This window comes from Sorex araneus, chromosome 7 (genome assembly GCF_027595985.1).
Source record: "Sorex araneus isolate mSorAra2 chromosome 7, mSorAra2.pri, whole genome shotgun sequence".
Classification (NCBI taxonomy): domain Eukaryota; kingdom Metazoa; phylum Chordata; class Mammalia; order Eulipotyphla; family Soricidae; genus Sorex; species Sorex araneus.
Window position 1 is genome coordinate 63,325,600 of NC_073308.1, and position 16,478 is coordinate 63,342,077.

A 16,478-nucleotide genomic window follows, 5' to 3' on the forward strand; every position below is an offset into this window, starting at 1 on the left:
ATCCTTCCCTTGCCTGGGGCTGGCCATAGAGCTCAATCCCTGGCACCCCATATGGTCCCAAGTTCCTCCTGGAGTGATTGATCCCTGAGCTCAGAGCCAGAGCACGGCTAGGTGTGGCCCCAAGACCAGACAGAAATGTAGCTGACGTATTTGTGAGTGTATGAAAGCCATGTATCAGAACTGGTCATCTTTATTCTCATTCTCTCTCTCCTGTGTGATCTTGGACCGTTTCCTTTGCTTTTCTGGTCTTAGTTTGCTCGCTATAAAATAAGACTTATAAGGGGCTGGAGTGATAGCACAGCGGGGAGGGCATTTGTCTTGCACGCGGCCAACCCGGGTTCGATTCCCAGCATCCCATATGGTCCCCCGAGCACTGCCAGGAATGATTCCTGAGTGCAGAGCCAGGAGTCAGCCCTGAGCATTGCTAGGTGTGACCCAAAAAGCCAAAAAAAAAAAAAAATGAGACTTGCCATGTTACCAGCTCGCAGATTCCTAGAACGGCTGGTGAGAGCAAAGCATTTGGGCCCAGGCCTGGTGTTGAGAGAATAGCAACAAGCTGCTTTTCCTAGTCGCGTGCGTGACCTGCCATCCTTCACCTATGCTTTCATCCCTGTCCCCCCCACCCCCGTTTGGGCCGCCGCCTGCCCCCATCCCAGACCTGATTTTCACTCGCCCCTGGTGTCCCTCCTTTCCTTTCCCCGCAGCCCGGAAGTCGAAGAAGCTGGGCAAGTTAAAAGGGATTCACGAGGGCCAGTCTCAGGAGCCCCCGCCCCCACCCCCGCAGAGCCCCGAGGAGGGGACCACCTACATCGCCCCCGCCAAGGAGCCGTCGGTCAACACCGCGCTCGTGCCGCAGCTGTCCAGCATCTCCCGCGCCCTCACGCCGTCCCCGTCCATGATCCTGGAGACCATCGAGCCGGAGGTCGTGTACGCGGGCTACGACAGCTCCAAGCCCGACACCCCCGAGGGTCTGCTGTCCACGCTCAACCGCCTGGCCGGCAAGCAGATGATCCAGGTGGTGAAGTGGGCGAAGGTACTTCCAGGTAAGACCCCAGGCCCTGCAGCCGTCCCTCGCCGCCACCTTCTCCCCCCCTCCACACCCACCCACCCACCGCCCCAACTGATGCCAGGTGTGGGTCATGGGTGACCAAGTCCTAGGAAATCCGGGTGACATCCTGCAAAGGCAGCCCCCAATTCTCCTGAGCCGGCAGGGCGATGGGTTCTCTCATGGATGGAACCAGACGCTTTTCAGGGTAGCAACTGAAATCGAGCATTTCAGCATGGAAAGGGAGTAAGGTCAAAATCCCGACGGTGGGGACAGCCCGCACCCAGGCCTACAAGTGGTTGCATTAGACCCGAAACATTGAACTGATACTTCTAAAATTATCACCTCGGGTGGTTTGTTTACTTGAACCCAGGGCCTCACACATGCAAAGCATGACAACTGAGTTATAGCCCCCCACCTGCCCCCCCACACAGACACACACACACACACACACACGCACCCTTTGTATCATCTTGGGAATTCATAGTCAATTTTGATATTAAAAATCTTCATTGATAGAAGATCAATGTTCCCCCACGGAACAGCACTTAGAATTGCTGTCACACTGTCTCACGTCATTAATTGCGAGGTTTTTTTAGATTACTATTATCCTGCCAGTGGGGGGTGTATGTAAATGGGCATAAGAAGAAAAACAAGACGTGAACTTGCGGACCATGAGAAGCAAGGCCCAGGAATCTTACTCTTCCTTAAGCTCTGCTGAAGTCTGGGACTAGCGTAGGCCCTCGGATGCAGGGAAAGGTATTTCTCGGCCACCACAAATTCATGAAAAGTCAGTCTTTCTCCATCATTGCTATGTTGGTAGATGGCTATTTTAGTGTTCTTATAGTATTGATTTAGAATACTTAAATCGTGTGATACTTTGCACTTATAAGTAGTATTTATTATTTTAGAGTTCAGTCATGCCTATTTCAGTGTTACTGAATATAGAATGAAGTGAAGTTTGGCAGGTAAATATTCTTCTGCCGAGGCCCTAGACCATCCTCCAGAATATTCCAGAACCCCCTCATGCACTCACCTGAGAAGTTTTCCTCACGGCTAGTGTAAGTTTATTTTTAAATGAAGCAGGTAGGCTCAGACCCTTGATGAGGCCACTCACCCCAACACCAACACCACCGCCCCCCCCCCCCCCGCCCGTAGGTGTTTGTGACTTTGAAGGCAGTCTGTCTGCAAAAGGCGGCGGTTTGGGGCTGACTTAAGCTTCTTCCTGGAAGGTGCTTCAATGCTAAGTGTATTTCTGTGATTAATTGTTCTGTTCTTCAGGATTTAAAAACTTGCCTCTTGAGGACCAAATTACCCTAATCCAGTATTCTTGGATGTGTCTATCATCATTTGCCTTGAGCTGGAGATCGTACAAACATACGAACAGCCAATTTCTCTATTTTGCGCCAGACCTAGTCTTTAATGAGTAAGTACCTATTAATTAGCCTTCATAAAATAAACTGCTGAGTTATTTGTTACTTTTTTTTTCTTTTTACATGATTTCTAAACAGATGTACATTTGTGAAAGAATCCAGTGATGAGAAACATGTTTTTTTTTTTAAAAGAGTGAAAGCACTCTTGTTGGAGAACTTAAAAATGACTTTTTACAAATGTATAATGCACACGTCTGAATATATATAAATCCGTATATATAGATCGCACATAATAGTATGTAGGAATTTTCCCAAAAGAAGGATGATCCAATTGGCTCCCACAACTCGGCTGGTGCAGAGCCATGATTAATAGAGAACAGTCTCTGGGTCGTTGCTTCAGTTGGGAAGACTGTCTAATTTCTAGGAAATGCGAATGTATAAAGTGCCAGTTTTCGCATGCATTCATAGAATGGTTCTTTTGTTAACAGTATACAGCTGCTCAATGTGTTTTCATGACAATCATAATTACCCTCCTTTGCAATCATAAAAGAAGCCAAAATGTTATTCTGTAGTGAAACATTTTTAGTTTCATGATGCATTCTGAAAGATTGAAGGAATGGTAATACATCTCCCCCCCCCCTCAACCCGCCCCATCCTTTTGGCCATGCAGGCCTTCCTACGTTAAGTTTATATTCTAAAGCTGTTTGCATTCCACATTAACACGTTCCATTTCTGTTTATATCCAGCGGTGCTTCTTTGTAATTGTTGGGTCAAGAAATCCTTAAAAAGGAACATTGGAATTATGATTGTAACCACAGCCATTTTCTAACAGATGGTCCTCTCTCTCTCTAGAGATGCGATAATAGGTTTTTTTTTTTCAGTAGGGAATAAAGCAGATGAGAAATAGATTGGTGATAAAAGAAAGAAAAGCAGTGCAAAAGAGGCAAAGTGGACATCTCATGCCAGGGTACCTAAATATTTCCAGCACTGGCTCGCCTCTGCGTCCCACTCCACCCAGAGACTGTGTGCTGCGAAGACTATTTTATTCCCGAGATAAACTTAAGAGCATCCGCTGTTGTTTCTCAACATGACCCCTCTTTTGACAACTCATCAGATAGAGTAATGCGGAGTATCACATACATTTTCACCCGAAGCATGAGGGGAGGCCAGGCAGCTGATAGGCACATTTTCATTTACTTGTTTTCCTCCATCGTCAGCTGCTATCATTAAATAGTAAGGCCCGTTTTCAAATGTGGCCCATCAAACCCAAAGACAAACATATCAAGGAGGGTTCTTCTTATAAAAGAAAGTGTCAGTAAAGAAACACCTCTGTGTGCACCAACAGTTGCTTCTGTACTGAGAGTTTGGATTCAAGGTAATGATTCCAACCATTTAATCTGATTTTATCACATGTGAATTGGGTTTCTTTATAGTTAGATAGATCCGTGTTTATGTATAATATAAAAGCTTCTTGGGGCTGGAGTGTTAGCACAGTGGGTAGGGCATTTGCCTTGCATGCGGCAGACCCGGGTTCGATTCCCAACATCCCATATGGTCCCCTGAGCACCGACAGGAGTAATTCCTGAGTGCAAAGCCAGCAATAACCTCTGTGCATCACCAGGTGTGACCCAAAAAGAAAAAAAAAAGCTTCCCTTTCAACCATATTCATTTATTGGGGGTGAGGGGTTTTGGAATTATAGCTAATGATGCTCAGGCGCTACTTCTGGCTCTGTGCTTAGGAGTGACCCTTGGCAGTGCTCTGGGACTTTACGTGGTACTGGGGATTGAACTGGGGTCATATAAGGCAAGTGCCTATGACCTTTGTACCATCTCTCCAGTTCCTGAGGCATTTTCATTTCCATCAGCAGCATGAAGACCTTCACTTTTGTAAACCCTAACTCTCTCTCTACCTCCAGAGCTTTCTAACTTCCCAGGCAGAAATTAGGAGCATGCTGAGTGGTTCTTTAGCTTTGAATTTCCCTGGCTCCAGTTCCTGGTGTGTGCATTTGCCTCTTCTGGATATTCTGTGCATGTGGAACCATACAACCTGTCTCCTTTTGCGTCTGGCCTTTTTCACTTAGCATGGTGTCTCGATGGGAGGTTGATTGTGTCCATGATGCACAGGGGTCAGGGTTTGGTTGGGTGTGGAATAATAGTCCCCATGTCCTGGGAAGCCAGTCATTGCTCGTGGATTTGTGAGTGTGGGATCAGCGTCATTGGAGCCACAGGGTCAGCCCTTGAACCTCTGCCGCCAACCCTCCAGAGCTGGGCAGAACAGGACTGGGTCTAAGTCACTTCACCAGCTTCGCATTTCCCAGAAGGGAAGCTCTGCCTCTCATTTCCTGTGCTGTTGGGTGTCCCAGCACCTGTCATCTTTCTGTTCTGTCCAGTGCCATGGTTCTTGCATTTTGGGGTGCTCATTGTTGGCGGTTTCCCTCTTTCACCTGATGTCCCCTTGGCATAAGGCAGACATGCTTCTTGGTACTTGTGGGTACTAGAAGGCTGATGATGTCCCTTGGGGGGTGGGGTACATCTAGCATGGCTGCCAGCACTGTGGGCCCTGAATTTGGCCTTGGGAATAGATGTGAGTGCAGAGAGACTGGAGGGGCCCTGAAGGTCAGGTTATGTGGACTTGGAACATCTTTGGTTCTTTAATGGAGACATTGTTGGATTCTTCTAAGTGAATGGAGCAGGGTGGGGGACTCTGGCGGGGGGACAATCCCACATCTTGCCACAGAGAAGACCCCTCTGCTTGCAGACTAGGGATGGATGTGGAGCTGAGTGGGACTGGATTTCAGAGGGCCCACACGCAGCTGCCATGGAAACCCAAGCAAGGACACAGCGTGACAGTGGACCAGGGGAGGAACGGATGCTGAAGGGAAGCCAACTGCTGAGGGGTCTGGGAGAGAGTGAGGCAGGCAGAAGAAGGTGACTTCCTAAAGCTTCAGGGCCAGGTGGGGATGGGTGTCACTGTCAGGAGAAGCAGCCTGTGAAGACAACAGAGGGGACGGGGAGGAGAGCCCAGAGCCAGGATCGAATGTGTTGGATTGGAGTGGATTGGAGCAGATTGGATTGGACAGTTATCCCAGAGGAGCTATTACATAGGCAGTTACTGCCAGGAGCCAGATGCCGGGAGAGAGAGTCTGGCAAAAGACAGAGGTTCTGAAGTCATTGTGGAGGTGGCCAGTGTGGGGAGGAGTAAAGAGGGGAGAGCAAGGGGCACACCCCCCCCCCCCGGAAAGGCAGACAGAAGGGTGGCCGTGTCCAGTACTGCTGGAATCCCAGGGAGATTGGTCCTGGGGAGCTGGAAACTTACCTGCCAAGACCTCACGCATTCGTGTCTTTGATTATGCCCCTCACCTGGGCACCTCCACTCGGGAAGTAGCCTGGTCTCTGGGGCCAGGAGCATGTGATCCATTTAGCAGAGGAGGTTGGACGGTGCCCCTGCAGCCCCGCCACTGGCCTCCCCTCTACCTCCTGATTCCCCTGGCACCTCCTCATTCTGTGAGATTATTTCTGACCTCTAGCTCCTGGCTATGATGAGGGCCAAGTCAGAGAGACACCGTCAGTCCTTGCAGAATAAGTGAATGATCCAGCAGACGAACCCACCACGCTCTGAATGGGCCCACAGGAGGGGATTTCTCAGTCCCTGCTGCTAGGAAGACATAGGGGGTGATGTTTGCATGTGCCTGGGTAGTGCTGTGCTATTCCTTCTCACTTAACACCTTTTGTACGTTCTTGTGTAACAATAGCGGGTCCCTGGGGCCAGTGAGATGGTATAGAGGGGTAGGTGCTGGCTTTGCACGAGACCAATCCATGTTCAATCCCAGGCCTTGCCAGGAGTCATCCCTGAGCACAGAGCCAGGAGTAAGCCCTGAACACAGCTGGGTGTGGCCCAAAAGCCAGAAATAAAAGAAAAAGAGCGATAACAGGTTCTTGAATAGTATTTTGTTCCACATGTAGACATCAGCCGCTGCCGTCGTGTTTCCAGCCACCTTCGAATGAAGTGCTATTGGGAAAAGCAACATTATGGGCCAGAGTAGTGCAGCAGGTAGAGTGCTCCCTAAGTCCCCCAAGTCCGCCGGGAGTCATCCCTGAGCACAGAGCCAGGAGAAAGCCCTGAGCACCGCAAAATATTCATAAATAAATAAAATAGGTAAATGGTAGATATAGCATGAGCGGCCTTGCTCTATTGGAAACAAAACCCCAGATCATCCGAGGTGATCACTTGCCTCTGTCCCCAAGGAGAAACAGCTGCAGGCCCCAGGAGGTTCCCCCTTTGCGTCCTCTGGCTGCTTCTTTGCTGTTGGCTGGGAGGCGACAAGTCCAAGGAATAATTAGTTAATTTCTGATTCTTTCTGAAACGTGGGTTAATGCTTCAAATCGCCATAGAACTTGACTGATTATAAACTCCAAACTTTTTCAATCCACATTAAATGATTAATGATTCGATTTTCACCTTGGAATCACTCATCCTACAAGGCTACAGATTCCTCCTAGTATTCGGCATATTTCTCTGGAGTCAGAGTGGTTGGGCCACCGCAGGTGGTGCTCAAGGATCACTCCAACAGGCCTCAGAGGACTCTCTGTGGTGCTGGGGATTGAACCCAAGAGGGCTACCTGCAAAGCAAGTCCCTGACCTGCTTACTGTCTCTCAGGCATTTCTTAGCCACTCCATCACTGTACCACTGTCATCCCGTTGTTCATTGATTTGCTCGAGTGGGTACCACTAGCGTCTTCATTTGTCTCTGCCGTGTGCTAGTATAGCCCAATGGCATCTGCTCGCTCCAAGAACATGAAGAGCATGTTGTTGTTGTTGTTGTTGTTGTTGGCATATCAAATACGTCATGGGTAGCTTGCCAGGCTCTGCCGTGCAGGAAAAATAATAATAAATAATTATTTTAAAAGAAAAAGAGGTTGCTCCAGGAAAAATTGTGTCACTCTCTTCCAGGAGCTTTGTTTTATAGTCTCTGGGCTGTTGATGAGATTACATGGTGCTGGGGGCGGGGGGAGTTTGTGGGTGTGATTGCCTAGCTACTGGAAAACTGGGGATCTGGGTGGAGGAGGCCCAATCCCTATCCGAGCAGGCTTGGAGATCTCAGCCACGTGTCCCGCATACCTGGGTTCCTCTGCGGGTTCCTTCATGGGTGAGTCTCATCTGAGCATGTGGAGAGTGGCCTTGAGCATGGCTGTGGTGGGTTCTGGAGGGTTTTGGCTGCCGGGCTCTTCTTGGAGTGGGGAGGGAAACTCAACCCACCCCCTCCAAGGGGGCCCCGGTGAAGACAGCCTTGCATAGGGGCAGGAGATTCTGCCACTCCATACACATACTAAAGTTCCCTTATCAGTCTGTCATGAGATTTCTCTGAGCTTTTTTTTCCCCCTTTAATTTCTGAAAGGACCAGGTCGGGGTTGCACTGGCGAGCGGGTGTCCCCTGTACTTTGGACCCCAACTCCCACTGGAAAGCTTGCTCGTATGGTCTCAAGGAGGCACCTCAAGAAGGTAGTGTTGGGGGTGATTGTTGGCCAGACATGGTGATCCTTGAGCAGGTGTAGAGGGGACAGGAATGGCCCCGGTGTGGCCTCGGGCCTGGGAGACCCCACTGTGTGATAGAGACCCATCTGCAGCCAGGAACAGATGTGACTCTGCTCCCTGCCATGGGCCTCTGTGCTCAGCGCTGGCGGGTGATGACATCGACGGGAAGGTCTCTGGCTCTGCCACCTGCTGCTCACGTGACCCCGGAAGAATCAGTATGCACCAGAGTTTTTGGGGGTCCCCAGTAAAACCCAGTGCCTGCAACTCAGCTAAGAGGGAGGGACTGAGTCCCTGCACTGTGCAGGGCCTAACGCTTCCAGGGCCAGGGGTGGGGAGGGAATAATGGGGGACACACCCGCAGGCTTCGACCTGCAAGGCTGGGGCCAGAGCACCCTCTGGGGGGCACCAGGGACAGGCTAGCTTGGGGGTAGGGAGTCCAGTTTAGCTTCTTCCCTTCAGATTTCCTGCCACTGCTGCTTGCCCCCTACGTGCCAGGGCCCCCAGTGTGTGGCCTGCTGGCCCCCATCCCTGCCTTCCACTCTCCCCCTCCAGCCTCCTGTCCCCGCCCTGCTGGCTAGCACACGGGCACATAATCCCTGTCCCCTTGTGGGCAGAACAGCTGAGAAAGCCATGAGTTCTTTTCCTTTTTGTTTCAGAGTGTGTGTGTGTGTGTGTGTGTGTGTGTGTGTGTGTGTGTGTCTGTGTGTGTATCTGTGTGTGTGTCTGTGTGTGTCTGTGTCTATGTAAGTCTGTGTTTGTGTTTCTAGGATGGATCACCGGGCGCCCCATGATGGCAGATGCAGGTCCGTGTCAGGGACTCCGTCTGAAGTAAAAGCCCTGACTGCAGCGGCCATGTCCCCAAAACCAGAGACCAGGAATTCTAAAAACTGGATATTTCTTAATCCTCATGATTATCATTTTAATCATCACTCTTGATCTCGGTTTTCCATCCCCTCCTTCTGCCCAGGCACCCTACACCCTAACTCACCAGTTTGTAGGTTCTATGTTTGGATCGTGTGTTTGGACGGTTCTGAAGAGTCTGCTGAAACTGCCTCCCGTTCTGAAATAACTGCTTTTCTTAAGTGCCCGGGAAGAAAAAACTTATGAAAAAGCGGGTCTTGTGGGGCATCTCCGGCTCCTGTGCCCGGCTGTCCTGTGCGTCTGGATCGCCCCGGCCACCTGCAGAGCTGCCCGGGCCAGCAGCTGGGACCCTCTTTTTTCCCAGCCTGGCCCGTCAGCTTGAAACACTGGACACTGCTTCGCCAGAATCCAGGCAATCCACCGTGCACCTGCCCGGGTCCATTTTCATTCCATTTTGTTTTGTCCCCCTGTCTTTGAACTGCTGCCACTAAGGTTATTCCTCGCAGTTCTAGTGTCTGAACATTGAGGTGTAGGAGTCCCCGTGGGGTCACGCTCTGCTGGACCCCACTTCTGGGCCTTCTTTCTTGGGTTCAGAGATCTGGGGTGGGGGGAGGGGGAGGTGTGGTGCTCTGCTGCTTCTCCGAAAGACGCTGATTTCATCATAGGAGCTCAGTATTACTGGCATTACCTGGTATTACCTCCCGATGTCCCTCCTGCATCACAGGATGGGGTGGGGGATACAGAGTGTCAGCAGGGGAATAGGTGGGGAGGGGGCATCTATTCAGTTCCTAATGCCCCACATTCCCTGAAGGGGCTCCTGTAAATATAGTTGTCATCTGAGAAGGTTACAGGGGGAACTGGGAGGCGCTGAGCTGATGGCCAAAGGCAAGTTAGCGTCTCACCAGGACTTCTGAAGCTGAAGTAAGTCTAGAAGTATGCAACCTAGGCATATGAATCAAATGTTTCCTGGGAGTAAATCAGAAATTTATCTCAACATGTTGACCTTGGTGAGGACCACTGGTGGCTCACACTTCAGATGTCCTGTTGGACAGGCCAGAAAAAAAAAAGGGTCACGGAATTGAAAGCCAATTATTGGTTGCTCCAAATTGACAGGCTGACCTGACCTGTTGGGTGAAAGCCAGAATTTTATATTACACTTTAGTTGAACACATAAAAGTAGAGCATGACTGGTAAAAGCTGCCAGGTGGCGAGAAATGCAGTTCACAGCCCCGGCATCTATGTGCCTTAGCAAATGGTAAAGATCTTTCATGACCTACATATGTTTAGACAATCTCATCATGCATCAGGGCCCACAGTTTGAGACGCTCTAGACCATCATCCACGCCTTGCTGAATTTAACTCTCTGAGATCGACGTTTATGGCCCCTCTTAGAGATGAGTCAAAGGAGTAATGTCATGGATCTTTCACGGGTCTTTCATTCCAAAACTCACAACCCTGCCGCTTCCGCAGGGCTGTTCCAGGGATGATGGAACTGGGTTTCCCAGGCAGTTCTTTGCTGTCCTGACCTTTGGCGCTGCTGTTAGGCTGATCGGATAGTTCCAGACACTCTGTCTATATGACATTCCGAACAGAGATCATCTCTTACCGTAAGAGTTGCCTGAAATGACGGAGCATTGGCCCAAAATGGACAAAGCACATGGATGAAAAAATAAAATGTGCTTAAGGAAACTGGAATATTGGTTCAGAGTTGTGATTATTACTCCAGATTTCCTTACCTTCCTTTCTGCTATCATGATGATATTTTGAAGTTAAATGATAAATTTCCTGGGTCCCATCCTGGAGTTTTTACCCAATGATTCTGCCAGGCTTAAGTCGTTGTCTTCACTGCACCTTTGTGCCCCTCTGTGGAATGGAGCTCACAGACTTATTTTCAGTATCACCACCCCACAGCACACACACGCACAGACACACACACAAACACACACACCTAAAATCATTGAGATGAAAGAGATTTTTTAAAATGTTAGTCATATTTAATGGTATTTACCCATGTTAGAAATAAAAAACTGTCACTGTCATCTCGTTGCTCATCGATTTGTTCGAGCGGGCACCAGTAACATCTCTCAATGTGAGACTTATTGTTACTGTTTTTGGCATACCCAATCTGCCATGGGTAGCTTGCCACGCTCTGCCGTGCAGGCACGATACTCTCGTTAGCTTGCCGGTCTCTCCGAGAGGGGCAGAGGAATCGAACGTGGGTCGGCTGCATGAAAGGCGAACGCCCTACCACTGTGCTATTGCTCCAGCCCTTAGAAATAAAAAAAAAAAAGATTTAAATATTGATATATCAATTTGCCAAAAAATAATAATACTAAGCCTTCTACATATCATATAAATAACATATCCTAATTATTTTATGGGGAAATAACTTTTTTTTTCCCCAAACAAAACTTTCCACTGTATGAGGTTTTTAAGAATCCCTCCCAAGTAACTGACATAGAGGGTCACAGTGCATTCCTTTGCCTCCGTCTCAAACTCACTGTGTTGAGTTGTCTTGGTTGAAGTGGATGAAAAGATTCAGCGCCCCCCCACCCCCAAATGTTGTTGGGAAAAGGAAGACTCTGTCAATTCTGGAAAGAATCATGGAGTTGCCGTGGGATCTCCGGGCTGCCCTTTCAGAAGCTCTGGTCAAGGCGATCGCTAAAACTCAACCTGACTCCAGTGCTGCTTAGCCCAGAGGAAGTCTCGCTTGAGGCCTGGCTCTCTGTTCCTCACTCAGTGCTCACTTAATATTAATGCCAGGCGCCAGAGGCAGAGCTCAGCAGAACATTCTCCCTCTGCTTAGTGGGGCTCTCTACCTACTGGGAGAGTTACTAAACCTCTTCTAGGCCATTTTCTGTGCTTCATGCTCTTTAGCCACACTGCCTTATTTATAGACAAGCCCCTTTGAAGGCAGGTCTTATCCGTGTTGTGTAAACAAAGGCAGGGAAGTTTGGTAGATTATCTAAGGTCCCATAGCCTTGGGGGTGGACCTGGCGTTTAAACCCAGGATTTTCAGAAGCGCCTTCTGTTGTCATTTCAACCCCCATCTCCCCTCAAATGCCACGTTTCAGGAGATGGAAGGTTCTCCAAAGTTTTTCCAATCTCCTCCAGTTTACAATTCTGTAGCTCCACTTTCCCAGCAAGAGAGCGTGTCACTCTGTTTGTAAGGACTTGTGTTGGAATGAGGGCAGTTTAACAGAAAGGGCAATATTAGAAATGAAAATCCTCATTGCTTCCCCTAAAGTGAAGTTTGAATTTCTTTGTCCTTATTGTAGAGCTGAAACACTTCGCAAATGTGGGCCAGCATTTCGTTGCCAGTGATTAAACATAGGCTCACCTGGTTTAGTAAGCACCTGGGTGGCTGCAGTAAGGACCCCCAAGACGTGAAGTACAGTTTCCGCCATCCAGTAGACAGTAGTGTCACTGGGGAGTTAAGACTAGTTTTAGTGGCTAATACATTGAGCATCACCCTGACCAGTGACCCCTAAAGTTTTCTCCCTGATGGAATTGAAGGTGAAAGTGTCTCCTATGGCCTCTGGGAATCCGGGAATGCTTCTTGCTAGGATGGTTTAATTTGAAAGATCTTGTCAGCCTCCAGAGGTATAGGAGTATACCTATATAGGAGTCCAGAGAGGCCAGGCTAGAGAAACTGGACCCCAGGAAGAAAAGAGGGACAGCGGCTCTCAAGTGTAGAGGTGAAAACCTTCCCTCCTGCCTCTCGTTCCCTCTCTTCCTCTTTATTCCCTCATTCGTCTACCCCTTCTTTACCTTCTTCATTTCTCCCCCATTTTCTGGTTTTCTCTTTCTCCCCCTCTGTGCTCTTCTGAAGGTGAAGGGCAAGTGAAATCTACCGCGCCAGCCTAAGAAAACCAGCTACACAAAATTGCTTTTCCACCTCAGCCTGACTGACCTTTCCTTTTTTCCCCTGGTGGGGAAAATTTGTCTCACAAGCTTTATCAATTTGGCCTGAAAGTCACTGAGTGACTGTTCCAGGAGTTATTTCAAAGAATGCTGACAGAAGGACTTGCCCTCGCTGGGTTGCTGGTGGTCCTGCAAGGGAGACTCAGAATGACTCTCGCCACTTTCATGAGGTACCGGATGCTCAGAGCCCGGAAGTGGTCCTACCTGCTCAGGAGATCACAAGCGCTTCCTTCTCTGAAGGGTGCATCTAAACCTGGTTGCTTCTGGGCCCTGAACACAGAGCCCCAGAGAACCATCTGTTTACTGTTGGCATCTGTACAGCCCCTTGGCTCACTGGGGAGCTCACAGGCAGCTGAGAAAATCACAGATTTTCAGAGGGCAAGAGGTTAAGCACTGTCAGTCCTCCTTGGTGAGGTGACTAACGATGGTCTCTAAGCAGAGAGAGAAAAGCAGGGAGTTGGGCTAGCCTTGGACAAACTTGGCCAAACTGTCCCTGGCCTCTGTGACAGTGACTCAGTGTTCACATGTTTTGTAAAAGGCTGTTGTCCCTGCTGTAGTTCCTCATGATGCCTGTACCGCAAACAGGCACTTTTGTGTACCTTTTGGGTACACACGGGGCCTTGCATTATCACATGGCAGCTGGGGGTACAAAAGTCTAGATGTTGAGGAAGTTGGGCTGGAGCGATAGCACTGTGGGTAGGGCGTTTGTCTTGCATGTGGCCGACCCAGGTTCGATTCTTCCATCCCTCTCAGAGAGCCCAGCAAGCTACCAAGAGTATCTCGCCTGCACGGCAGAGCCTGGCAAGCTACCCATGGTGTATTCAATATACCAAAAACAGTAACAAGTCTCACAATGGAGACGTTACTGGTGCCCTCTTGAGTAAATCAATGAGCAACGGGATGACAGTGACTGACAGTGACAGTTGAGAAAGTTGTGGTTGTGGATTGGATGGCTTTAAGAGGGTAGTTTTGAGTCCCCTAGACAGAGTGCCCTGTAGGACATCCTTGGTCCATGCTAGGGCCTAAGGTGACCGTGTTATTGCTCTCTCAGGCCCTGAGGTGGCAGGGATTATTACCTGGGCCACTGCTGCGTGCCTTCAAAGGCACCACCGGTGATGCTCAGGGCACTGCATGGTGCAGGAGCTCAAACCTTGGTAGAGCACATGCCAGGCACTCAGCCTAACCATGTGCAGTCTCCCAGGCCTGGTTTGCTGGATTTCTTACCTCAGGTTAGAGGGAAAGTCAGGTACCTCAGGCGTATGAGTCAGGAAATATTGCTTCAAATGAAAGTCATTGTGGCCCACCGAGGAAGTCACAGTTTGGCCATTACTGAGATGAAACTTCTGGACTGCCAAAATATTTTTGTAACATGATTTATCATAGTAACCCCTGATTTAACTTTCTCTGAAATCAAAATTTTTAGTCAGTGATAGCTACCGGGTTTTTCTCTCTTCCTATAACATGTAGCCTTGTACTTAGACCAGCCCTTCCTCATAGACGGGGCTTCCCCGAGCTCAACTGCAGGAGAATGTCCTATAAATAGCTCTAAATAAAATTGATAGTAAAGAGAAATTTCCCCCCAGGCTTCTGGGCTTGTCAGTGGCAAGTTCTGGTTGCCATGTAACCCAGGTCCTCTGGGTTTCTAATTTGTCACCTAATTGTGATCTGTGTGACAGTCCAGGGGAAGGTGGGACAGTCTAGAAATGCGTCCCTTCTGGAACATCGGCTAAGGTGGCTCAAAAAGTATTGAAGTCACTTAATTAGTACTAGAATTGACAGTGTGATGGGCAATAGGTGAATGTCATAGTGACCGCTGCCAGTTCTCCCACCCCCTTTCCTAGCCCTCTCCTGTTCTCTCCTCTTCTCTCCTGTCCTGGTTAAACAAACCACAAATGCATTTTCCAGCAATTCCAAGACCCAAGTAGCTGGGGTCAGCTGTACTGTAAAAAACAATGATGTAAATACTCTACAAATGAGTTGACATGGAAACTACAATTAGCAGGGATTGTTCAGGTCAATCTTGTCAGTTAAGGAAAACTCTAATCTGAACAAAAACAAAAGATTAAAAACCATTCACTGGAATAATTTGAATGTTCTAGTGGAAGTCACTTTTTATTTTAGTTAGGTTTGGGGGAAAATCCTGTTTCTGCACCGTTTTGTTTTGGTTTTCAGGAACATAACAAGCCTGAGACAGGGACCATCTGTTACACTGACCAGGTAACAAAGATGTTCACTTTATTCAGATGTACTGATGTGGTTTGCAGTGACAGATGTAAGACGACCTTTCAGATGGGCAATGATGCTGCCTTCATACATGGACTTCTCTAGTTTAACTCTCTGTTGTAAGACTGATGCTTTGCATGTTTCTTAACAATCTCTTTCTCTCTCTCTCTCTCTCCCCCCTCCATCTCCCTCTTTTTCTCTCTGTCTCTGTCTGTCTCTCTGTCTGTCTGTCTATCTCTCTCTCTATCTCTTACACACACACACACACACACACACACTCGGAACAGCGTATGTGAGTAATACCATCCATCCATAAACATATTTATTAAGGCACCTCCTCTTGTAATCCTACAGACTGGAGGATGTTCAATACTCTAAGAGTGTTGCTTTGTTCTGTCTGTATTTAAGGAGCAACTCAAAAAATCTGAAATTGTGATGACTTTTCCTTCTGACTGATTTTACTCAACATGACTCCCTCCCATGCCATCCATGTTGTGGAAAAAGCAAGATTTCATCACTGCTCATCATTGAGTCGTATTCCATTGTGTCCCCATACCACGTATCTTTTATCCATTCATCTGTCATTGGCACTCGTGTTCCCAGATCTTGGCTCTTGTAAGGAGCATCGCAGTGGCTTTGGGGAGTCATCTTTTTGCACACTGTGGGTTGATACTTAGGTGTGGATTGCTGCATCATATGGTACTTCTATTTTTATTTTTATTTTTGAAATCTCTATACTATTTTAATATCTAATGATGCCAAGAAGACCGGGAGCCTATATATGGAATAGTTTTTCAGATTGTCTGGCTACTAAATTAAAAGCAGGCAACTACCAAACAACAACAACAATAACAACAACAAAAATTTAAGTTGGAAATGTCCTTCCCACTCTGATTTTATGGGGATTTTCCTAATCCCCACTCTTATGTAAATAAACGACATTCCCAATGCTCCACTCGTTCAAAAGCTAGGAATAAAAATATTTTCTAACTCCTTGATTCTTCTCCTTCGTGCCAAGCAAATTGGGTTTAGAGACAGTAAATTATTTAATTGAATGTTTTAAAACGGTTTCCAAATGATCATATGGCTGTAGTTTAGTATAATGGATGTTCTAAGAAAAGACCAGATGAAGTGAGGAATAAAATTGGTTTCCTACTTTGAGAAAATGACAAGTTTACAGAACTTTTTTTCCCCCACAGTGTCACTGTAAAAATCTTTTAGAACTATCATTCTTCTATATTTTAATACAAATCTTTAGAATTGAGACTGGGATATGTTTATTTTATTCTTATTTGTTTGATTTTGTCTTATTTGTTATTTGATTCCTATTTGTTGTTGGGTTGTTTTTTTTATTTTATTTTGTTCTGTCTAGGGTCATACCCATTGGTGGTCAAGGCCTTACTCCTGGCTCTGTGCTCAGAGATAACTCTTGGCAGACATTAAGTGACCATATGGGGTACCAAACTAGGAATCAAACAAGGGGTGGAGGCATCTAAGGCAATGTCTGTAAAGCCTTAAT

General features: G+C 47.9%; 1 protein-coding gene across 1 annotated transcript in view; it reads left to right on the forward strand.

Moving 5' to 3' along the window:
- The window catches only part of NR3C2 (nuclear receptor subfamily 3 group C member 2), a 331,105-nt gene that overhangs the window by 268,641 nt on the left and 45,986 nt on the right, over positions 1-16,478 (forward strand). The window contains exons 5-6 of the mRNA XM_004606186.2: positions 705-1,043; positions 2,327-2,471. Coding sequence (XP_004606243.1) covers positions 705-1,043; positions 2,327-2,471 — 484 coding nt within the window. The remainder of the gene's footprint in view (positions 1-704; positions 1,044-2,326; positions 2,472-16,478) is intronic.